This window comes from Asparagus officinalis, chromosome 4 (genome assembly GCF_001876935.1).
Source record: "Asparagus officinalis chromosome 4, Aspof.V1, whole genome shotgun sequence".
Classification (NCBI taxonomy): domain Eukaryota; kingdom Viridiplantae; phylum Streptophyta; class Magnoliopsida; order Asparagales; family Asparagaceae; genus Asparagus; species Asparagus officinalis.
The window spans coordinates 250,615-275,137 of record NC_033797.1 but is presented as its reverse complement, the minus strand read 5'-3'; the positions used below and the strand labels follow the sequence as shown (position 1 = coordinate 275,137).

Below are 24,523 nucleotides of genomic sequence, written 5' to 3'. Positions count from 1 at the left end.
CATGGTGGTCGCCATGTCCGCCATGGCGACCGTCATTTAAAACACTGCCCATACCTATACTTGTACCGGTTTCCATGCAACTTAGCTTGTAAGTGTGATATGCTATACATGAACTACTTAGAAATAAAATTGTAAAAGATTTTAATGTGTTTTGAATCATATATTAAGGGGTGAAAATTTAAGCAACTATATGAAAATTCAAAAACATTGATGTTGACGATATACTATACATGGGTTAATGATGTTGAAATCTTCATGTTTAGATACTTCATATGTAGTAGGTCACATCCATTTGATTTGGATTTTCATTTTTATATTCCAAATTTAAAAATTGGGTTATAGTATCCATATGTTGGATTCTACTAATAGCTCAACTCTCTCTCCTCTCTCCCTCTACACACGCACATAGATACATGTATATTAGTTGGAATGCATGTCCATTGCATGTGGTCAAATACTTTGATTATATTCAATTTATATTTTTTCTATAACCGTCTATTTATCCTCTATAAAAATTGGAAAATATATGAGTGAGCTTTCACTAAATCCCGAAGGGTTTGAGGCGCTTGACACCAAACCACAAATATCTTTGAAACTCACTAAATCCTCAATAAATGTTGGTAGAAAACCCTCCAAAGTAACATCGTTAATTCATGTGCTGTCAAATGACCAAAATACTCCCACTAAATTTTAATAGAGAACCCCCAATAAGTTTTAAGTTTTGTCATTTAACCCTAGTAACTTTTGAAGGCCCTTTTTGTAATTTTTAGATCTTTTAGGAGATTGTGTGTAATTCTTGCATTATAAAGAAAGTATTAATATTTGTAATTGTTGAAGTTTTCAGATGGTTATTGTAATTTTAAAAATATTAAGGGTTTGTTTGTAATTTTTATATTTTAAGAGGCTCGTTCACAATTTCATATTTTCCAAGGTTTTTTTGCAATGTTTAGATTTTTATGTAATTGTTTTTAATTTCCATGTTTTTAGGGGTTATTTGTAATTTTTAGTATTTAAATAGAGTTTTTAAATGGGGTTATATGTAATTTTAGGGGCATTCTTACGAGTTGTACAAATTCTATGAATTCTAGACATTTTCTAGCTTGGTCACTCATGCAAAATTGTTATTTTTCATCTTAATTATGAAAGTAGTTTAGGAGGTGAGCATATTTCATAATATCATCTATAATCTTTATTTTTAAATTTAAATATAAGAAGCAAATACTAAGATAAATAGTTCTTTTTTTCAATTATCAGGTACCAAATTCAAGTCTTTAGATTGTCAAAATTTTAAATCTTTATTTATTTTTTCTCTAGCAAATATATTTTGTAAGTTCTGAAATTATCTATTTTGTAATTTTTGGAGAAGTGGTTGAAAGTAAATGTTGAATAATTATTTATAACTTAATATAACTAGTATTCATCCCGTGCTAAGCACGGCATCTTTACAGATTTTTTTGTGCGCAATTTTTCCTCATCTCATTTTTGTTTTGTCGCGATAAATTTATCTTAAACATACTTGAAGTCCATCATATATAACCAATGAGGATATTGTTTTGTCACGATAAATTTATCTTAAACATATTTGAAGTCCATCATATATAACTAATGAGGATATGCAGATAGGTATTTGTTTGTAATTCATCATATACTTGAAGACCATATTTAAACATAGAAACATAGATAATTAAAACTCTTAACACAGATAGTTAAATCTCTTGCTTATTTATCCCTTCAAGTAATGTATATAGTTGTGTAGTTCAACATTATGGGTTAATCATTGAACCTGGCATTTAACCTGACAACTGTGATATATGATCTGATATATGCTCCTGTAAACATGTAGAAATTTTTGAATAAAACATCAAATGTTTTACATATACAAATAAAAAAGATCAAATCTATTGCAATTACATTTAACAACTACAACAAAGACTTTATCCCAAAATTTTGGGGATAAGAACACAATTATACACATAAAAATCTTCGATACATTGATCAAGTGAATGTTCAAATGTACAATATACGATACGTGCCACCACCATTCACAACATGGATAAGTTGGTAGTTGTGTTTTACTTAGTGGATAGTCCTAAAGATAAGCATCAGCATGCTTTCTCTGCCCAATCCCAACCAAGTGACTGCTTGTGATGACTCACAGGAAAATATTCCGGCAAGAATACAACAATTATCCACAATTCAAAATCTATATCGTTCACATTAATAATTGTGTATAACATTGTGTATATGTACCAAAATTATTGATTATAAATATTTATACAGCTTCTTCTGCTTGTTAGTATCTGTTATTATTGGTAAGTCCTTAGCTTCATCCTCGTGTCACTAAGACCTCAATTGGGTCACTGATTCACTATTACTGTTTGTGCCATTCGAACAAAATTGACATGCAAACAACTAATATCTGCAAGTGAAACGATTATACCACTTAGAAACTATATCCTACCTACTCATTGAAAACATTTTGCATTTGTAGATAAAACATAGAATTGAACATACCTATACAACCGTTGTCGTTGCCACTTGAATCTTATCTTTCAGGTTTTGCGCAACAGCATCAATAAATTCCTCTATGCTTAGGTAAAACTCTCTTGATACCATATTAAAAGAAAAGATAATACAGATAATCAAAAAAGCAAAAACGCAATATAAACAATATGTAAAAGCAAAATGAGGAAATGCTATTAGTCAGTTATTAAGACTTGTTAACCGTATTTATTGAGCCACAAGTTGCTACAATGCGAAGAAAGAAATTTATTAAAGGATTAATGAAAAACTACCTAGAATTATCAGATTATTCTAGCAATTATAAAGGTGATGAAGTCTGAGACTACAATCAATTTATCACAGAAGATTGAAGTTATAGTGAATTTTGATTATCGAATATTGAACAAATCATGTTGACTCATATATTGTGATTCATGAACCGTTGATGTATAAGATAAGTAAAGAACACGGAATGAGAATACTAACTTAGGACCATGGACAAGAAGGGCAAGATCCTTAGTCATTTTGCCTGACTCCACCGTTTCAACACATGAAGACTTGAGTTTTCGAACAAATTCCAAGAGTCTGTCATGCTTGTCAAGCTTTGCTCTGCACAGAAAACAATCAACAATTTCAATAAACAAAACTCCATGAAAGATTTTATAGACTTACGTCGAATTTATCATAGCAGAGTTGGTTCAATTTAACTGCTACAGGTTTAACATTACTGTCATTGCACTCCAAGAAAATTATCCAATATTCAACTTCAAAAGATTGGAAAGACTAAAGGCTACAAGTTCACGGCACAACATAGGACCACAACACTTACCTGTGTTCAAGTCGACGTGACCACGCAAAAATATGGAAGCAATACTATTTGTGCTAGTCTCCTGTCCCTTCTAGTCTTGTAATTAAGTAAGGAGTGAGAAACAATGCAACTTGATATCAGAGAAATAATGCAACTTGCAAAGATAAGGGGTGAGAAATAATGCAACTTTAGAGCATTGATATCAGAGAATAATGCAACTTGTCATTGAACATATTAATTATATCAAAATGGAAAAGACAATTTCATAAGGAAAACATAAAATTTTCATGTTTACTTTACCTTGTTGCAATGAGGAAGGAGTTATTGCAATGCTCTCATCTTCTCATTAATTCTGTCTCTTCTTCTCTGTAGTCAAAAGGAACTGATAGTTAGAGCACAATACAAAAGAAACCTAAAGGAACTGATAGTCAGAGCACAATACAAAATAAACCTAAGTATCGAATGCAAGGCAATAGCACAATACAAAAGAAACCGAAGTGTCGAATTCAAGGCAACAAACAACAATAGATATTACCCACTCCGATAGATTATGAACTTCAGCAGCACGACTTTTTCTGGTGGATGTAGACTGTTGAGTGTGCTTTTTAGCCTCAATCGATTCATATTCAGCCTCCTACAAAATTTGCAAGTTAAAGATTTAGTTATCAATAGACTGATAAAACGAAAATTCTATATAAATTACACATAAATTTTCATAGCCAACCTCGCTATGGCATTCAGATTCCTCTGCATCTCTCCCCTTCCTCTTGTTGTTCTGATTGCTCATACTCTGCTTCCCTGTTGTCCTCCCAAAACTACAACCAGGCCCACCGGATGAAGAAGTCATAGTAGTATCAAATGTATTTGCGTGAACTCCTTGAACCGAAATCATCGGTCCTTTGCCTTTTGACCCTTTTTCAAATACACACCTGCTCAAATTGTTGCTCACATCACCTTGATTTGGAACTTGGTTACTCCCACAAGTGCTCGATCCTACTGTCTTGATAGATGATGATTCTCCCACATCGCCCCTGATTGGCCTCGAGAAGTGAGAAAAATTACCTAAATGTGTAGTTTGAGACTTAGGTGGAGGCATTGTGCATATCTGATGACTTCTTTGTTCGGTTTATTAGCATCAATAGCATCTTCCATAGGCATTTCATCGAGTAATTCTGAGCACAATTCTTTCTCTAATGGATAATCGAAAGCATTAATACTTCCTTCTTTCGCAAAAAATGTGATCGATTATTCTTTTCGCAAAAAATAAGTTGTTATAATGTCCATATATTTTGATCGAGTAATTTCATCGAAAGCATTTCATCCGTCGAGCAAAAAATGTCTATTGAAACAAATCACAGAACAATTCATCAAAAGTTAATATTCCTTCTTTCGTGTTTTATATTTTTATTTCCCAATAAATAAGCAAAAATGATATTAGATCAAAATAAGCAAACTACTCCCAATTATTTAAGATAAATTTTACAAAAAAAAAAATTAACAATAGGAATGGATCAACGCCTTCTAGCATCAATGAGAGATTCAGATGAATCATCAATCGCTCCGCCTTCGGCTGTCTGTGGCTGGATTGAGATATATGAAGCATTGTCCAAGAACCGTGTTTAAAAAATCAGAGAAAATAGAAATTAAAGGTAATAACAATTGATCAAAATTCACACAGTCAATTACAATTTTGAATATTACCTATTTAACTAATTGAAGAAGAGCGAGCGAGAATTTCTAGCATCATTCTTCCATCACTGATTTCGAGGATGGGAAGAGAATTTTAATAGGCAAAGATTGAAAACTTGTAAATGGGAGCCGCTTTCATACTTTTGGACAAGGGACAATAAAGTGTTTGCTCGGCTTTTCCTCTTCAGTCTTCAAACATGTCTGCTACGTCGAATCGAGTGCGACGATAAGCTTTCTTCCTCATCCAATCCTGACGTTGCGACGCAGATCATTCGTAGACTGGGGGGGTGGGGAGGGATCTTCGATCGTTTGTAAAAAAAACCTAAAGAGTTAAAAAGATAAGATGAGTGATTGATTGCAGACATCGAGAACCATGCGATTAGAGGCGAGAGAAGCGAGTAGCGTCGGGAGGAGCGAGTGATCGTGAACTCGTCGGCATTGCCACCGCCGGCGCTCCCGAGATAGATGGGTTTGGGATCCATGAATGGATGTTAGCGAGTTTAGAGGGATTTTAGGGCTAGGGTTGTGGGGAAGTTGAGGCAACTGCAAAACGTGGCTGAAGATAGTGTGGGGAAGTTGCGAGCAAAAAAGAAACCATTGAGGGAAATTGATAGAATACGTGGATAATAAGAAATTTTACTGTTCATCATTAAGTTTTCCTTTAGTTATAAAGGAAAGTAGATTTTAAACATACTTAAATCAAATCTAAGCTTATATACATATTAATTAGGATAGGATAATTAAAGCGTATACCTAATAATTAAATTAATTAAGATAGGACAAAAGTTTTTCCCAAACTCCCACTTTTGAAGGGAGTGTGTATGTGTGTATGGTTGTTTATAAGGTGACACGTTACGTTAAATCTAAGGTAGCACATTCAAAACTATATTATATGCTATCAAATTACTCGGTCCACTATTCATTTTGATTTATATGTTTTGGATTGTATACAAAGAAACAATTAGACATATTAAATTATACTTACTCGTTCATAAAGTGATTGTTAAATTAACGGTTTTACGACTATATAACTAAAGAGACGATGAAAAATATGTGTTAAAAGTATATATCGTCATAATTTTATTTTATAGATATTTTGAGATATTTAAATCATGATGAATGGAGCGGATCATCAATTGAAATAGTCTAATTCATGAATCAAGAGGCGCTTCCTTAGATCAAATCTAAGGTGTCATCTTATGAACACTTTTCCCATATATATGTGTGTGTAGTATGTATATATATGTGCGTGCGTGCGTGTGTATGTATGTGTAGTAAAAGTCCTTTAGACTTCTATGGATAGGAGTTTCATGTCCAACAACTTTTTTTTATCCATGGATTTTATTTGACGTGATATAATCAATGTACACATTTCAAAGATACTCTTTATATCTAGCACGAATCTCAAAGCAAAATCAAAGGAAAAAAGTTTCTATCCACTTAAGTTTATAGGAGCTTTACTCTCTCTCTCTCTCTCTATATATATATATATATGTTGAAGATGGTAAATCAGAATTGCATATATTTTTTCATCTGAACATGTTGAAGATGGTAAATCAGAATTGCATATATTTTTTCATCTGAAAAGGTTTATATATAAGAGTATACAACACATATGGGTAATAGGTTAATGGGCCTAACCTGATAACCTAATACTAATACTAGTGTGCTAATACCAACACTCCACCTCAAGCGGAGCATATATATCAATCATGCCCAGTTTGTTACACAAATTGAAAAATACCTTAGGTGAGGTAGCTTTGGTGAGAATATCAACTAACTGTTCTGAAGACAGAGTGAACTGAAGAGAAATCACTTTCTTTTCCCAAGTATCTCTGACAAAATTACAATCAACCTCAATGTGTTTAGTTCTCTCATGAAACACTGGATTCTTTACAATATAGATAGTTGACTAGTTATCACAATACATAAACATAGATTCAGACTGAGCAAAACCAAGCTCTGTCAACAGTTTCTGCAACCACATCATCTCACATACAGTGTGAGCCATAGCTCTGTATTCTGCCTCCGCACTAGTTCGAGATACCATGTCTTGTTTCTTGTTTCTTGCTCCTCCAAGTTACCAAATTTCCTCCAATAAAAGTGCAAAATTCAGAAATAAACTTCTTATCTCCTATGTCTCCCGCATACCCCTGCATAAAAAAATAAAGATGTGTAAATGTCCATGTTTTTTATATAATAATTTTTTTTCAGGACAGCTTTTAAGTTTTAACATAAGCTAAAATCCTCAAAGTAGCTGTCTAGTGAACCTCTCTAGGTTGATGCATAAACCTAATATTAGGGCTGGTCACAATAAGGTATATCAACTTGCCAATCAATCTCCTATATCGATCTGCATCATCTAGGAGAAGACTATTATCACACCACAAATCCATGTTCACCTCCATTGGAGTGTTTGCTGGCTTACACCCCAAAAGACTCATTTCTTCTAACATGTCCAATACATATTTTCTTTGAGATAGAAGTAAACCGTGCTTTTGATATGCAATCTCAATCCCAAAAAAATAATTTTGGTTTTCTCATATCTTTGATCACAAAATAACGTGAAAGGTATTCCTTAGTCTCTGCTAAGACAGTAAGGTCACTCCCAGTCAGCAGGATATCATCAACATATACGGCCAGAATCACCAAATCGGATATAGTGTGTTAAATAAAGACTGAGTGATTTGACTAACACTGTTTAAAACCGACACCGTTTAAAAACCGACACCAGATATAGCAGTATTAAATTTCTCAAACCATGCCTGTGAACTTTGAGATCATAAATCACCTTTTTAAACCTACAGATAGTATTTTCTCCCTGAGCAACATATTCCGGAGGTTGCTCCATATAGACCTCCTCCTGTAAGTCACCATACAGAAAAGCATTCTTAACATCCAGCTGAAACATGGTCCAGTCCAGATTAACAGCCATAGAGAAAAGAAGTCGAATAGAATTGAGACGGGTAATTGGGGAGAACGTCTCAAAATAGTTGACCCCATAAGTTTGAGTATAACCCTTAGCAACAAGATAAGCTTTATAGCGATCAACAGAATCATCTGTGTGATACTTTAGGGTATATACCCACCGATAGCTAACTACAGTAGCACCTGTAGGAAAAGGAACAAGATCCCAAGTCTCTCTAGAAACAAGTGTATCCATCTCCTCATCCATGACTTATTTCCAAGCGGGAACTAACATAGCCTCCTCATATGACGTGGGTATAGATATAGAGGACAAGGACAAAGCAAACTGACAAGAAGATGGAGTAAGACAGTCATAGGAAACAAAATCAGATATAGGATGATTAGTACAATAACGTTTACCTTTTTGATGAGCAATAGGAATATTCGGATCAAAAATAATAGAAGTATTAGTATGAGGCAGACTGACAATCAGAGATGACTGTTCGGCTGGAGCAGAGAGAGGGACAAGACCTTTTGTACGATGAGAATACGTCAGTAGTGGCGGTGGTGCAGATAGCACAATAGAGTCACCCTGTAATCCTGGAGAAGATACATCAGTAGAAGGAATTGAAGCAGATAATGAAATAGTAGGAGTAATAGATGGTAGAGGAACACATGGATTGATAGTTGGAGATGAAACAACCGAAGAGAAGTATGGAACAGACTCAAAAATATAATATCAGCGGACACAAAATACCTCCTGGTGGATGGATTAAAACAACGATAACCTTTTTGAGTACACGAATACCCCATAAAGACACACTTAATAGATCATGGAGATAGTTTATCCAGTCCCAGAGACAAATCCTGAACAAAACAAGTACAACTAAAGACACGAGGAACCACAAAAAAATCTGTTTCTCAGGATAGAGGTAGGTGAACGATATTTTACCATTAAGAATAGACGAGGGCATCTTATTGATCAAGAAACATGCACTAAGAACAACATCAGACCACAAATACTTGAGAACATTCATATGTATCATCAAAGTTCTAGCAACATCTAAAATACGTCTATGCTTTCTTTCAGCAACCCCATTTTGTTGAGAAGTGTGAGAGCATGAAGTCTGATGAAGAATACCAATATTTGCACAAAAACGAGTGACATCATTTTTCATGTATTCCAAAGCATTATCAGTATGAAGAATACGAATAAAAGTAGAAAATTAATTCTTTATTTCATTGTAAAACATTTCAATAACAATTTAAACCTCAGACCTCTCTTTTAACATATAAAGCCAAGTTATGCGAGAGAAATCATCAACAAAGATAATAAAATATCTGAAACCTTCCACCGAAGGTATACGATAAGGATCCCAAATATTAGAATGGACTAACTCAAACACAGAACTGTTGCGTTTATCAACACGACTCTTATAAGTAGCACGATGGTGCTTACCCAGTTCACAAGACTCACAACCTAAAGAAGAAACATAAGACCAGATAGAAATGACAGACTGAAGCTTCGATAACGAAGGATGACCAAGGCGCCAATGCCACAGTAAAGAATGATCAGACTTATCTACAACAAGACCAGTAGCGGACACATTGTCGTCCAAATAGTACATGTCTCCTCTCTTATGCCCCGAACCAATCTTCATCCCAGTCGTTAGGTCCTGAAAAACACAATAAGAAGGAAAAAACATTACTTCAGAGTTATTGTGTTTGGTAAACTTACTGATAGACAGTAAACTAACAGGAAACTTAGGAACATATAGAACATCAGTAAGGGTCAACGATAAAGTAGCATGGACTACTCCATCACCAAGAACTAGAGAGTATGTACCATCAGTAATACAGACAGATGGAAACTTGTCAGAAAGATTTAAAGATACAAAGTGATCTTTTATACCCGTCATATGAGATGAGGTACCGGAATCTAATACCCATAGTCTGTGAGGAGATGCAATGTAAGCATCAATACCTGAAGAGGATGCATGAATAGTAGAATGACTGCTCTGAGAGCACTCAAGTTGACGCAACCGGTCATACTCAGCCTAAAAAATCTGAATTGTGGAAGGAGCTGAAGTACTCGCAGGAGAAACAACAGAGGTAGAAGTAATATCAACCATCTAGGCTCATGCAGGATGACCAAATTTTTTCCAGCACTTCTCATATATATGATTAGTCCTTCCACAGTGTCTGCACTAACATGAACTTTTATCTGAGTCAATCTGTCTCCCATCAAAAGAACCTCGTCCCCCCTGTATCGCAACCACGTCCCCGACCATGACCTCGACCTCTGCCACGACCGGAGAACGTAGCAGAGTGATCAAGTGACGGAGGAGACGATGTGGGTGATGCAGTAGTAACTACAGTAGAAACCTGCATAACTTTGGAGAATGTAGCAACCAAGGAAGGAATAGTATCTCCTCCTAGCATCTGGCCACATACCTGAGACTGTAAAGTAGGACTCAGACCTGACAAGAACTTAGACATTGCTAGGTCCTTACGATATCCCAACAGCATCGGTGCATCCGTAATGGCGGGCTGATGCATCTCTAATTCATCGATCAGACATTTCAGCTCACCAAAATACTCAGGCACTGACTGATCGCCCTGTTGAAGTAAAAAAAGTCGCTCATAGAGCTTCAACACACGAGATGCATTCTTCTCATTGTCGTACATAATTTTAAAATTATTCCACATCTCCTTAGCAGTGATCAAGAACATAACACTGCTACTGATCTGCGTTTCAATGCTGTTAAGAAGCTAAGTCATCACACAACAGTCAGCAGAGAGACATGCAGGATACGTAGGATCTGTAGAAGCAGGAGGTGGGGCCAGAAGATGAGCCAATTTGTTCTGAGCATCAATAAAGATGCGGAAGGCTTGTGCCCAAATGAGATAGTTAGTGCTATTTAACTTCGCAGTGGTTCTCAAGATAACTTTGGGTGCAAAAATCTCAGCAGCAGCAGCAGTAGTGGCAGCAGAAGAGATGTCAGACATTGCTACAGATCACGATAGTACAGTAGTAGCGAAGCAGAATAATCTTAATCAGAGAAGTAGAACCATTGGAAATCAATACATAGGCATAGTTGAGAGCAAGGTCAGAGTCGTAATTTTTTTTTGTCACTGTTCAGATCAGATCAAACTGAAGAAAAGTATTCTTCATTGGCGGTTGAAGGCTTAAGAGGAGGAGCCTTAAGGTTCTGAGGGATGAAGGTGCGCGCAGAGTGAAGAAGGGGTTTGGTTCCAAGGGATGGCAGCGATGATCTCAGAGGAAGACGAGGACGACGGCAGCAAGCACAGAAGCGGCGAAAGAGGGCGCGTCGCGAGTGAAGAAGAGAGTTCGGCGCGCAGTGAAGAGCGGTCGGCGACGACGATCTGGGGTTCTGCGACTTCTTCTTCACTGATCAGATCTTCGATCGATCAATCCGATCTTCTGTTTTTTTTAGGAATGGAAACTAGGGTTAGGGTTTGGAGGGTGATAGCTCTGATACCATGTTGGAGATGATAAATCAGAATTGCATATTTGTATTCATCTGAAAAGGGTCTATATATAAGAGTACACAACACATGTGTAATAGGTTAATGGGCCTAAACCCGATAACCCAATGCTAATACTAGTGGTTTGGAGGGTGCTGGCTCTGATATCATGTTGAAGATGGTAAATCAGAATTGCATATATTTATTCATCTGAAAAGGGTCTATATATAAGAGTACACAACACATATGGGTAATAGGTTAATGGGCCTAAACCCAATAACCCAATACTAATACTAGTGTGCTAATACCAACAATATATAAATATATATATATATATATATATATATATATATATATATGTGTGTGTGTGTGTGTGTGTGTGTGTGTGTTGTTGGTATTAGCACACTAGTATGTATGTGTGTGTATATATATATAAAGTATCTTTGATTCCAAGGAAACTTGATTCTTGGTAGTGAGGTGATTTATTCTAATCCACTTATTTGAATGGTCCTCATTTAAAAATGGTTATCTCCTTGAAAATGAGTGAATGAGAATGAGTCACTTTACAACTAAGGATCAAAATTGGTCCTTGGTACCAAGGATATCATATATATATATGTGTGTGTGTGTGTGAATAATGGGTATGCTTGAGATACCAAGCACAAAATTGATGCTCGCTAGTGATGTGGCTACTCTTCATCCACTTATTTAATGAGGGAATAAATTAAGTGTAAACCATTTTTAAAAGACATCTTTAAATGCATTGACGAGAAGTATCCATCACCACCAAGCACCAAGTTTGTGCTTGGTATCAAGCATACCCATTTCACACACACCCAGATGAATATACCAAGCACAAAATTGATGTTGCGGAATGATGTGACCACTTCTCATCCACTCATTTAAAGGTGACCATTTAATAATTTCCTCATTTGATTACTCTTCCGTTAAATAAGTGGATGAGAAGTAGCCTCATTACCACCACGCACTAAATTTGGTGATTAGTACCAAACACACCTATATTCCTTTCTATATATACACAGAAAGAGAATAATGAGTATGCTTGCTACTAAGCACAAAGTTGGTGCTTGATAGTGAGGTGGATGTTGTGGCGGAGCTAGGAGGCCAGGGCTCCCCGACTTTTTGTTAACAATGCAAGTAGAGATATAGAACAAATTCATATGGCTCCTCAAATCTTCCAAATTTGAAATTGTTCCCAAAAGTTCATGCTTGAAATTAATCCCCCAAATCTCTCATATTTGAAATTAGTTCCCCAACTCTAATATGTTGTAATTAGTTTATTTGAAGTGCTTAAAATTATCGTTTGTTAAATTTATCATCCAAATTGTTAACCACTGTTGGGTAGTGGTTAATTAGGGAAGGATAATTTTCAAATCAATCAAAATCAACATTAAAACCTACCAAAATAAGGCTCAAAATCATTAGTGTTAAATCTAATATAATCTTTCCTGACTTGTACTCTAGTAAAGTTTTTTCAAGGTTTGGATTTGAAAGGATATGATTTAACTGCTAAGTCTGCTATTACATTCAAAACTGCTAAAGATAACAAAAACATTCTCTCAATTTCAACTAGTCTGTAAGTAGAGAGACTAATTTTAAATCACTTACAATATTTAGGGAACAAAGATCGAAAAATTCCTATGTATATGCACCATCAAGTATAATAGGAAAAATGGGGTTTCAATTTCCCTATGTTCTTGTATCTAATAGTAGAAATTCTAAATAGGATTTATATTTTCATGTGGTTTTATAATTTTGTGATGGAACAATGAAATTGGGTTCTTCTAATTTCCTAAACTTTTACATTAATTAATAGATATGTTAAATGAATTTTCTGTGTCCATATACTTCTGTAACTATATTATAAATTTAATAGTTAAAATTGTTTCATTTCTTCATTTCCACCGTTTGAAATAAGTTTAATAGTATAATCTATCGCATAATATGAACTTATCTAGTCTTCAAAATAATAATTGCCAACTATAATTGATACATTTAAAAAAAAGGACATTTTAGAAGATTGAAGTACTGATTTGACGATGAGTGAATATATTGTAATGATTTAAGTATTTATGGAAATATTTTTTTTGTAAAACTTTTACTTTAGGTTCTTCTTTCATCTAGTTACGTTATGAAAGTTATTTCTACATAGTGACAATCGGTTTTTGGTTGATGCATAAGACAATGATTGTATATTGGCCCCCTTTGAAGGAAAATCCTGGCTCCGCCACCGGATGCATCTAATCTCTACATCTAAGGTTATAAAGTATAAAGAGAAAATGTGTCACATGGATATGTACTTTCCATCTAACTAGTCTCACTCACATTTATCGTTGAGATTCCTCCACCTCGCGCCATACTTGTGCTTAGTACCAAGCATATCCATATTCCTTATATATGGGTGATTGTTTTTAAGTGGGGACCATGAGAATGAGTGTATGAGAATGATATATATATATATATATATAAAAGATGTATGCCTAACAAAAACTATGTGCACCCGGACAGGTTGATAATTTGCGAAAGCATGTTAATGCAAGTGGGCTTGCAAAGAAGATTGAGTTGGTGATTACCTCGCCTCTTTTAAGGTATAGCAAAAAATTGAGCTATTTAAATTGTTAATTAAATTGCTTTGCTATTTTGTACTTTCTTATTTGCACTTTAAGTGCATACAAGAGTATGCTCTTCATATGAAATTTTTTGTTGCCATGATATACGTAAATATAATTTTCCTATAATTTGCTGGAGATTACTTTCATTTTTTCAAGAATTTTTATTTATGATAATTCCATCTTCAACAGAGGGTGAGGATATGCTGAACCTCGTTTTAAATTTTCATTTCAGATGCTTCAAGAGACTGTGACCAGTGACCACAAACCTTTGATTTGTAAATCATTATATTTTTAGTTGCAAGCTTCATAATCTTTATCATTATTTAAGAAGTAGAGTAATATCTATATGTGTGCCCTCACGTGTTCCCTCTTTCTTTCTTTTTTTGGTGTTGGGAGAGATTGACCAACACAACTCTTTGAAACATTCATGGTTACAATCTATCCTTTGAGAATTTTGGTTTAATGAATGAGTTTTACACCTATATGTGTGTATGCCTGAGATTTCACAAAGATTGGATTCTTCATCACACCAATTAGATTAGTTAGTTATCCTTTTAAAAGTGTACAATAATTTTCCTTTCATGATGATGTTGCACTAGTTCTGTTTTAACTCTCTCCTCTTACTAAAGTAACAAAGTTATCAATAAAGAAGCCCAGCTATTACTGCCTATAATCAAACAAATTAACTAAGCTTAAACATTTCACTTCTTCACTTCTTTCCTTGATCTCTATCACTGCACTCGTACTTTTTTATATCACACTGACTGTCACGTGGATACGTGTAAAAAAATTATTTAGTATACATATTATGTAATAAACAGATGTTCTAGAATCAGATTATTGAGTCTTACTAAAATAGATTCCCGTTGAGTGAGGATTGGTATATTGCCATACTGGAAAGGAGATTTTTTAAAAACAACCCACTTTTGCTAAATATTTAGCAAAACCGACATCTTTTTGGTCAGCTCATCAAAGCTGACCAAAAAGAGGTCGGTTTTAATGAATGTGATTTTCGCAACACACGGGACTAATAGTCCCGTGTGTTTAGTGCCTGCTAATGAGCCAGTAAACAAAAATCAAAAAACTCACGGGACTACTAGTCCCGTGGGTTCAGAAAGTGAGTTTGCCTAAAAACAAGAATAATTACACGTTACAGATGAACCCAAAAGTTGACGCAATGAACATCACTCTCATCACGTGGGATCCACTCCATAGATGGGCTCTCCTTGTTTCTAAACCCCGTCTGTATCTCACATCACTCTCATCACATGGGGCCCACTCTCATCACATGTAGCACACTAGCAGTTAATGAAACTATCTTTGAAATTTTGTTTTGTAAATGTTAGTATGCTACACCACTCAAATCACGTGGAGCCCACTCCATAGATGGGCTGTCCAAGTTTCTGAGCCCCTCTATTTCTCACAGTACCCGAAAAAAGTGAGAAAACTAAAAAAACAGTCACGTGGGTTTTTTTTATTTTTATTTAGTAGCTGATTAGCGGCCACTAAACGCACGTGACTACTAGTCCTGTGTGTTTCGAAAACCACATTCAACAAAACCGATCTTTTTTTAGCCAGCTTTCGTGAGCTGGCCAAAAAAAGGTTGGTTTTGCTAAATATTTAGCAAAACGGTCGGATTTGCTAAATATTTGTCAAAAGTGGCCTATTTTAAAAAAAAAAAATCTCCTACTGGATACAACATGATCAAAACTTTGATAGAGGGGTTGCTTAAACATTCAGACTATTCGTCTGAAACAACCGAAGATGTACACTGGGAATATAAGTCAAAGTCAGACCTTTAACCTTAGAAATATATCTATCCTAAATTAGGTTTCACAAGTGGTTATTTTCTATTCTTTATGAGTTTTATCAGTTAAGGTAATTTACGAGGGAAATTGCAAGTGATGCTAATTCTGCTTATCACATATATTGCAGAACTATGCAAACTGCTGTTGGAGTCTTTGGAGGTGACAAACTCATCGACGGAATGAAGGTGCCTCCCTTGATGGTGGAAAATGTCGGGAATAGTGGACGTTCTGCAATTTCAAGTTTAGATTGTCCACCTTTTATAGCAGTTGAATACTGCCGAGAGCATTTGGTATCTCCATATACTTTTATTTATTAATTTTATAAATCCAGATGGCCAAAGCGATCTGTAGTTGTTTCCCTCATTCCATTTTGTTCAATCTTCTTATAATTTCCATTAGCAAATCAAATGACAACATATGGTATTCGTATTTCTCCTGCCATTTGCTTCTTGATGTTGAAACTCATGTGGTGCATGATTTGTGTGTATACTAATCCACTTCTTAAGTTTATAAGTTTCATGTCGATATGTAAATTTGTAAGTAAGGATTATTGAGAAGTTTCTAGATCTTTTCTTTTCTTTGCGCGCTCTAGCACGCGCGCAGCCAGACGCATGCACACTTCGTGACTGTATGCTTGCATATGAGCTGATGGATGTTGACGAGCTGTTCCTTAGTGATACTGCATTTAGGAGGAGTTTCTCTTATTTCACTTTCATCCAGCACTTGCCTATTTTCTGCCTCATAGATATAGCAGTAAATACTGTCATCTTACAAATTATTGTAGACTTTTTTCTAGTTCGGAACATGGGAGGAATTGGAGGATTGCTTTCATGACTTTTGTTTACCATCCTTTGGGTCTTCAATATTTACTATTGAGGCCCCCCCTTTCCAATAGCTGAGTTGTTTAGGAACTGGCACCAACTTGTGGAGGGTTTCATTCTAGGAACTGGCACCAACTTGTAGAGGGTTTTGTTCAGGATAACAGTCAGTCATAAAAACTTGTTATTTATGTAAATCTGAGACCTTCATCTTGTGCTTTACAGCTAGTGCCATCCTGAGGAAAAAAGTTGGACAACGGTAATTGTGTTTCTGTTCCTCATCATTAAGATACATTAAGCCTATAAAAAACTTGAGCTAACTATGACTGATAGATATTGTGATGTTTACAATTTAGTTTTTTTTGCCCCTTCCCTTGAAAATGATACACTGCCTTTGACTTGCTTTGCACAATAAAGTATGATATTTCCCTCTGCAGGGAGTCCATCCTTGTGATAAACGTAGAAGCATAAGTCAATATCAGCCTCTGTTTCCAGCAATTGATTTTTCTCTGGTGCGTATCATCAGTGATTCTGTGAAGTAACAACATTTATCTGTCTTGATTACAAATCACATCAGGATGCATTGAAAACTTCTATCTTCATGTAACTCGTGAATAATTTTGTCCTTGTCTTCAGATAGAAAATGATGAAGATCTTTTGTGGAAAGCTGATATAAGAGAAGGAAACGATGAACTTGCAGCTAGAGGAATGAAGTTTATTAATTGGTAAAAGCTTTTCTGTAATTGACATTTTTCCACACATCATCATATGGAGGGGCCCGGAGGGGGGGGGTCTAAAGAACATCAACTATCGACCCGTCATGACGTATAAAAAATCTTCAGCTTATGAACAAGTGAACTTAGTGTATGAAGCAAAGTCTTTGGAATTGAATACTCTGCTTTGATTATCTGGCTGATGCCTTGTTGTGTTCAGTTGAGATTGTCCCACATGAAGAATTGTGACCCGTGAATTGTGACCCGTGAGGCTAGTTAGTAGTGTTAGGATTTAAATTGGACCACCTAAGTTTAGACCGTAATGAACTGTTGAAACAATATAAAAGGATACAAGGCTTTCTAATTTAACAGAGGAAATGGGTCTTAATAAAACTATAAAAGTGAACAGAGGAGTTTCTGGATCCAGAAGTTTGGGTATTTGCTTAGATTTCCTTGACACGGAATAAAAGCCTCTGACTTAAGAGTTTAAAATTGAAGATTTTCCAACTATAACAAGTATATTCCTTCTCTCAGCACATAAATTAACCCAATAAAATTGCCCTGAAACCATGGCGAAATGTAGAATATTTGTACCTGGTAGTAGTGGGTTGAAACAACCTTTCACACTAATTCAAAAACGGTTGTCAGAAGGCTTGGTGGTTAAATATAATTTATGGAATTTTAAGCTTTTGTTATTGTGCATCCAAATCTTGTATTGCATGTCTTATTGTACTTGACAATAAATTGCACATCTTACATGAAATCACTTGAGTTACACTTTACTTTCAGGTTGTGGACACGAAAAGAGAAGGAAATTGCAGTTGTTACCCATAGTGGATTTTTGTTCCATACCTTACAACAATTTGGGAATGACTGTCATCCTTTAATCAAGGATGAAGTTGGCAAACAGTAAGCACCATGGTGTATCTTTATTTATTGTGCATTGCAGATAACACTACTTGACTTCTGTTTCACAAAGTGTTATATCTTTGAAACTATATCTAGCTTGTGAAACTTGTTTTCTTTTTTAATTTGTCAATCAGCTGCTTATTTCCTCTACTTTTTGGTATTCTAAAAATGCATAAACTCTAGAAGACCATCTCTACTCTGACTATCTCACTTTTATTCTATGAATCACCCATTTGTTAGTCTTACTAGCTTGATGAATAATTGTTCCTATATAACTAAAACAATCACAGAAGATATTTTTTTTTATCATTAATTTGAACTATGCTTGTTCCTCCTTACTTTTTTGCTTAATTACATTCCTTATGTTCCACTTTCAATGTACTAATCTCCATCTTTATACTTTGTAAATCACATTTATCTATTCTTGTCAACTAATCATATGCCATCAACAAAAAGAAACATGTATAACTTCAATCAGAATAAATCAAAATGAACCAATATCTGCCTAACCTTGAGCGATATCTCCTTGTCACTATTACACTTTCAAAGGGAAGATCATCATGTCCTACAACTTCCCACTTTTGTCTTTTTAAGCAGATCGTCATGTCTTACATCTTCTGACTTTTTGTCTTTTTAAGCACATCATGAACAAGTAAGCCTAATTTTCAGCAAGAACAGTAGTTCCCACCATGAATTGGCCCATGTAATATTAACTTATTTTGTCTTAGATGGTTGTATGGTTCTTCTTTATCCTACAGTCTACCAAAACTGCCAGGAAGCATGTTCAACTCTCACGCTAGAGTAATTTTGAAAGGAAAAAATGTGTTACGAAACTCGTTATTTCACGTTATGCAACTTAAAAAACCTTAAATGTTACATGATATTTTAAAATAACTCAAACATATCGTAACTTCACTATACTATAATGAACTGTACAGTATTTTAGTATAATACAGTCCCACATTATTTCAATATAACATGCGTTATTGCAATATAATTTATAGCAGAGACTTAAGATTTTTTTTTTCTTTTTTTGCTTTGTTTAAGACTTGATGTACTTCAATAATTACTTATACATTATTTGTTTAGCCTTGATGTCTGTTTTCATAGTCGTGATTTCCTTGTGATTATGACTTAAAGATTTGTGAAGAATACTGTGCACGTGAAATTTTGAACAAGATATATGAACTTGTGATGATATATTTGGACATTTATCATGTTAATTAGTAATAATTAGTATGTCTTGCATAAAAATTGATTTTTTTTTTTGTTAAAAAACTTTTTTATTATTATTTGAAATCATGTTCCCTTTAACTAAACATTTATTTCATTTACCGAAGGGCTTTTATGTACGCACTTTTATCCTAAGCATACCCAGGAGCACAAAATTTCACCAGCACAAAAGAGAAATGATAAAAAAACTCACAAAAACAATTGTATTCCTATTTATACAAATTATCATGTACATTTTTATATTTGTTTTAAATTAAAAAAGAGAAAAAATTGCTTAACAACTATCACATAAGTTTAACATCTAACTCAAAAGTTTAACAACTATCACATAAATTTATAAACTAACTCATAAGTTTGTCAACTAATAAGTTTAGCAACTAGCTAATAAATTTAACCCCTTGTAAGCTACAGAAATTGAAGCTATAACACTTATTAGATGTTAAACTTATAAGTTAGTTGTTAAATTTATTAAATTAATAAAATTGAAGTTAATTTTGGATAATTTGGAATATAATAAGTTTAATAACTAATCATAAGCTTAACATATAATTCTAGAATTTAACAACTAATTCATAAGTTTAACAACTATCACATACATTTAACAACTAACTCATATGTTTAAAAACTAACTTATAATTTTACCAACTCACTCATAAGTTTAACAACTAATTAATAAGTTTAGCCCTTTAAAAGTTACAGCAATTGCAAATAACCTCCCAAAAATGAAGAATACCCCCAAAAAAGTTTTAGGAATTACAAATAATCCTAAAAATTACAGAAACTGCCGTAGAAAGTTTCAGTAATTGCAAATGTACCCTCAAAAAATTCAAAAAACCCCTTGGAAGTTTCAAAAATTCCAAATGACCCCCCAAAAAATCACAGAACCCCCAAAGTTCCAAAATTTGCAAATAACCCCCAAAAACTTCAGAAAATCCCACAAAAAGTTTCAAAAATTGTAAATAACCCTGAAAAGTTGCAAAAGACCCTCCAAAAAGTTTCAGAAATTGCAAATAACCCGCCAAAAATTGTAGAAAATTTCTCAGAAAGTTTCAAATTTTGTAAATAACCCCCTAAATTTTTGCATAAACCTGCTATAAAATTTTGCATAAACCCCCATATAAAAAAGAAGAGGGAAGGGTTGTTTTTTATTTGGATATAAAGGTTACCACAACTAAATGAGAAAATGGGGGAAGTGACCTCATTAAATGAGGGTAGAATGGGTATAGACATGGCAAGGTATATTGGGGGCTAAACACATTTACTTTTTAATTTTGGGGTCTAAGCACTTCTTGACTAAGTCTTGGCAGTTAGTCACATTTGCTATATCATTTTCGGGCCTAAAAGGATTTTTCCCTTAAAAAACATAAAACATAAGTGGCTTGGTGTTAAAAATAGGTGACTTGATGCTTAAGATAGAACTGAAATTGAGCTACAATTTCAAACTTTTGCATTTTGCAATTTTAGACTTTGGAGTTTGTTGAAAGTTGAAACATAAAACTAAGTGTGCCAATTGTACCTTTAACCTAACAAGAGGCAGAGCAATACATTATACATTTTCATTATTTTTCACATTGCAGTCGAGTAACTGAACCATACTTAAAGCAGGATATGTCACAAATGCATTATAGTTTCAGATGAAGCGAAACTAGTAGAAAAGAACCAGTCTCAGATTCAGATTGATTTCCCGCTTTTATGGGTAAATAAAACCGAAAAAAGAGGCAATATAACCGACTTAGAGTTGACAATGAGATTTCTGTGTTTCAACAAACTCCAAAGTCTAAGATGGCCAAGTGCAAATTTGAAGTTGTAGCTCAATCTCAGTTCTATGTTACGCATCAAGTCACTACCTATATTTTCAACACCAGGCCAATTTAAAAACCAATAAACTAACATAATAAACACAGTTGAAGGGGAAAAAATGAATTGATTGAAGGGAAAAAGATACTGATATAATAAATTGAGCAGTCCATGAACATATCATGCAAGAAATTACAGTAAATATAACTTTAAAATGAACGACTTGAATCCTTTAAGAGTCTCCTTTTTTTTCTTATCATCAGTTATTTCCTTGTTGTATGACCGGTTTTATGGTTTTTGGATAGTTTAGGTTGGAAATCACCTTGTGCTCCCCATTAGTAATAGTCAGCCAAGCTCGAAGAAGAAATCTTGCTGATTTATCATGCTTTGAACTTTGAAGAGATCATGCTCTTTTTGCTCATATGAATGCCACCTAATTGTTCTTTGCCATGAGGAATGACTAACGAGTGCTGGAGGTAGGTGATGGATCCCAAATTTGGTAGCAGCAGAGATAGGAGGGAAAGAAGAGGACAACCAGATTGAGGAAATAAGGTGAAATCTTTTTGGGACGACTAGATTCTCTGTAAGGTTTAGGCTCTACCAACTATTCATTTAATGGACCACTGAATCACTGATAGTTACAGGTCTAGCCAAAGTCTGCAAATAGCAAAAATCAAAGGATTTAGTTAGTCTGGTTTGAGTTTCTTTTTCCCTCCCCTCAACTGAACAACGAACCAAATGCGGACTTGAAAAGTTATCTAGAACCAAAATGAACCATTTTGGTCAAAAACTGAACGGCTGGAACTGAATGGTTTGGTTCATATTTGGTTTTTATCTGAATGAGTTCTCCTCTAAATAGAGATATGAGACGCTGCAGGGTGCTTGGTTGGCAGACTATGATATTCCTGTATCGTGAAGTGTTCGTGAAAGAAATGTTTTTTTTTTTGCATTATTCTTTGAACTTAATCATTTACTATAAGTAGAAGATTATGTTCTATTTCTTACATTATATATTAAAGCAGTTGTTGCACTGTAGTCTTACCTTGCTTTACTTATGCCTATGTTAGTAGTGATCCTGATCCTGCATGAGTCGAGGCTGCTATATTTGTTATGCTTACTGTTGCAAGTAGCAATTCGCAAAGCATCATGTTATATGAAAAATTGTAATTGTAAGTTTTGCTCATCTGGTTCTGTTAAATGTTTGTACAGCTTTGCTAACTGCGAGCTCCGTTCAATGGTATTGATTGACAGAAGGTGCGTGTTGTCTTTCATGTATTTCAGCAAGCTATTATTACTATTACTATTATTATTATTCTTGTAACTAAGGTTTGTTTACATTCTGATGCCACAACATTGCAGCGGTGCTGGTTCAGATCCCGCTGTGACCAATTATCCTGGAAAGATTCCGCAGGGACCAGATGTACCCAGCGAAGATGCTGATGACAAGCTTCCAGATGGGGAAGCCAGTTCGAAGTAATGATAGTAATATTATTATTCGACATGCAAGGTTCTCTTAGGTTTACTCTTCTATTCCAGTTTCATGAGATGCCTGCAAGCACCTCGGGGAAGGATAAAATTTTATTTGTGTTTAGTTAAAGTACCTAATCTGTTATTAGATCTCTCTATGATTTAACCTTGTCGTAGATATCGGCTTATTGTTGACCTGTTTCCGGGACGAGCCTCTCCATTTTTTATATACGACACATTTCTTCTTCTTCTTCTTCTTTCCTGGATTGGTGGCATAGTGACACATTGAGCTATATGTTGCGATCTCAACCAAGGAAGGCTCCCCCACCCACCACCACAAAAAAAAATGCTACTGTATGTAATGCGCCTGAAATTAACTAGTACGAAAGGTTAAACATAAAAATGCAATTGGAGCGACAACATGGAAATCTCACCATATACGCCATAAATCACGACATAATTGCGAATCTTTCCGAGCCCTCAGCATTTGTAGAATTACTCCGTGAATCATAATAGACTTTGGTAATATAACCACCAAGTCAATAAATCGTCAAATATGAGAAGACTTATTTGTAATTGTGTAAGGTAAACATATTAAGAAAATAATTAAATATTTTCTCACCATATCCAGCAAGTATGATGATTTAGTTGATGTTTCTTCTTTTTCCCCCCAAAATTGAGGATTTGGAATAGTTTTGCAGATGCTCGTGATTTAAGGGGCGTATATACAAAATACCCTATACATATTATACATAATATGAATTGAGCATTTGCTTTGATGCTCCCAAAAATCCCTTTTAAATTTAAACTAAAGGGTAAAATTGTACTTTCTGTCTATCTTTGTAGATTCTCGCTAGCAAGTTCTTTTTCACATACCTATTAACCAAGCCAAGAAAGTCTAATGCATCGTTAAAAAAAACCATATAATTAATTATCCATCCGATAAGGCTTCTTTGAACCGATATTTCCCAAAAATCCTTTAATCCAATCGAAGTGGTTAATAATAAAGGGAAGGGAAACCTACCAGCCCCATGCTCCCTTGGGACATGCGTTCATTGGACTCTTCAAAGAAATTACAACCCACAACCTCTGCTACAAACAAGAACGGCGATGAAGAAGGTAAATGGACAGGAAATGCTAAGGTGGTAGTTTAGATCAAAGGAACGACAGGAAAAGGTAGATGTTGATGGCAGAGGGATTTAGATGGTGGAATTGTTAGAAACCAATTTAAGAAAGACGAGAGGCATGAGACGAGGATGAAATAAGGAAAGAGAGCATACAAGTGGAGTGTCGACCGTCGGAACACCAAAATATATTATAACTGGGTCGATTTTGGTAATTAAAGTTGAAACAGATCGTTTTTAGAGAATATTTTTACAAAATGATTGGTTTTGAAAATTTATCCTCAGTAGATCCCGATTCAAATCGAATAGGTAAGCACAATCAATGCAGCATGTTGGATACTGCTAACAATAACAAGACATGAGTGCGCTCAAAAAATTTGATTTAAGCCGATTTGAAATTTAAGATGTTTTGGGCACACGCTTAGTCAACGTATTATGCACCCCAGTAAAAAGGCTTGAATGAACAGTAGGCTTCAGCAGTTTAAAAAGAGAGGCATCGGTAGCCCTTTTTAACTCTTTCTTGCTCTGATACTGGGCGAAAATGCATCCAACCGTAATTTATCTATTGTTTACTAAATAAGAAAATACGCATCTAGTCAAAGCAACTATTGCCTCGGACGCTACAG

At 34.8% G+C, this 24,523-nt stretch overlaps 2 protein-coding genes across 14 annotated transcripts in view; one reads left to right on the top strand and one right to left on the bottom strand.

Moving 5' to 3' along the window:
* LOC109836271 (phosphoglycerate mutase-like protein 1) overlaps window positions 1–23,023 on the top strand; it is a 39,165-nt gene extending 16,142 nt beyond the window's left edge. For both annotated transcript variants that reach the window (XM_020404134.1, XM_020404135.1), the window contains exons 4-10: window positions 13,925–14,004; window positions 15,964–16,126; window positions 17,092–17,166; window positions 17,291–17,379; window positions 18,157–18,276; window positions 22,516–22,560; window positions 22,666–23,023. In XM_020404134.1, coding sequence (XP_020259723.1) covers window positions 13,925–14,004; window positions 15,964–16,126; window positions 17,092–17,166; window positions 17,291–17,379; window positions 18,157–18,276; window positions 22,516–22,560; window positions 22,666–22,783 — 690 coding nt within the window. In that variant the 3' untranslated portion in view covers window positions 22,784–23,023. The remainder of the gene's footprint in view (window positions 1–13,924; window positions 14,005–15,963; window positions 16,127–17,091; window positions 17,167–17,290; window positions 17,380–18,156; window positions 18,277–22,515; window positions 22,561–22,665) is intronic.
* Window positions 1,410–4,633, bottom strand: LOC109836272 (transcription factor PIF4-like). Of its 12 annotated transcripts, none has more exons than XR_002245884.1 (6): window positions 4,035–4,629; window positions 3,846–3,944; window positions 3,332–3,676; window positions 2,989–3,111; window positions 2,515–2,605; window positions 1,410–2,419 (listed from the first exon to the last, which is right to left on the bottom strand). XR_002245884.1 is itself a non-coding variant. In XM_020404136.1 (3 exons), exons 1-3 carry the CDS (start codon window positions 4,404–4,406, stop codon window positions 3,632–3,634), a joined length of 516 nt encoding a protein of 171 aa, XP_020259725.1. In that variant the 5' UTR covers window positions 4,407–4,624; the 3' UTR covers window positions 1,410–3,631. The 12 variants fall into 12 exon arrangements, 1 of the variants encoding a protein (XP_020259725.1); XR_002245890.1 differs by having other exon boundaries at window positions 1,410–2,605; window positions 4,035–4,125; window positions 4,240–4,628; XR_002245886.1 differs by having other exon boundaries at window positions 1,410–2,605; window positions 3,332–3,406; window positions 3,611–3,676; window positions 4,035–4,625.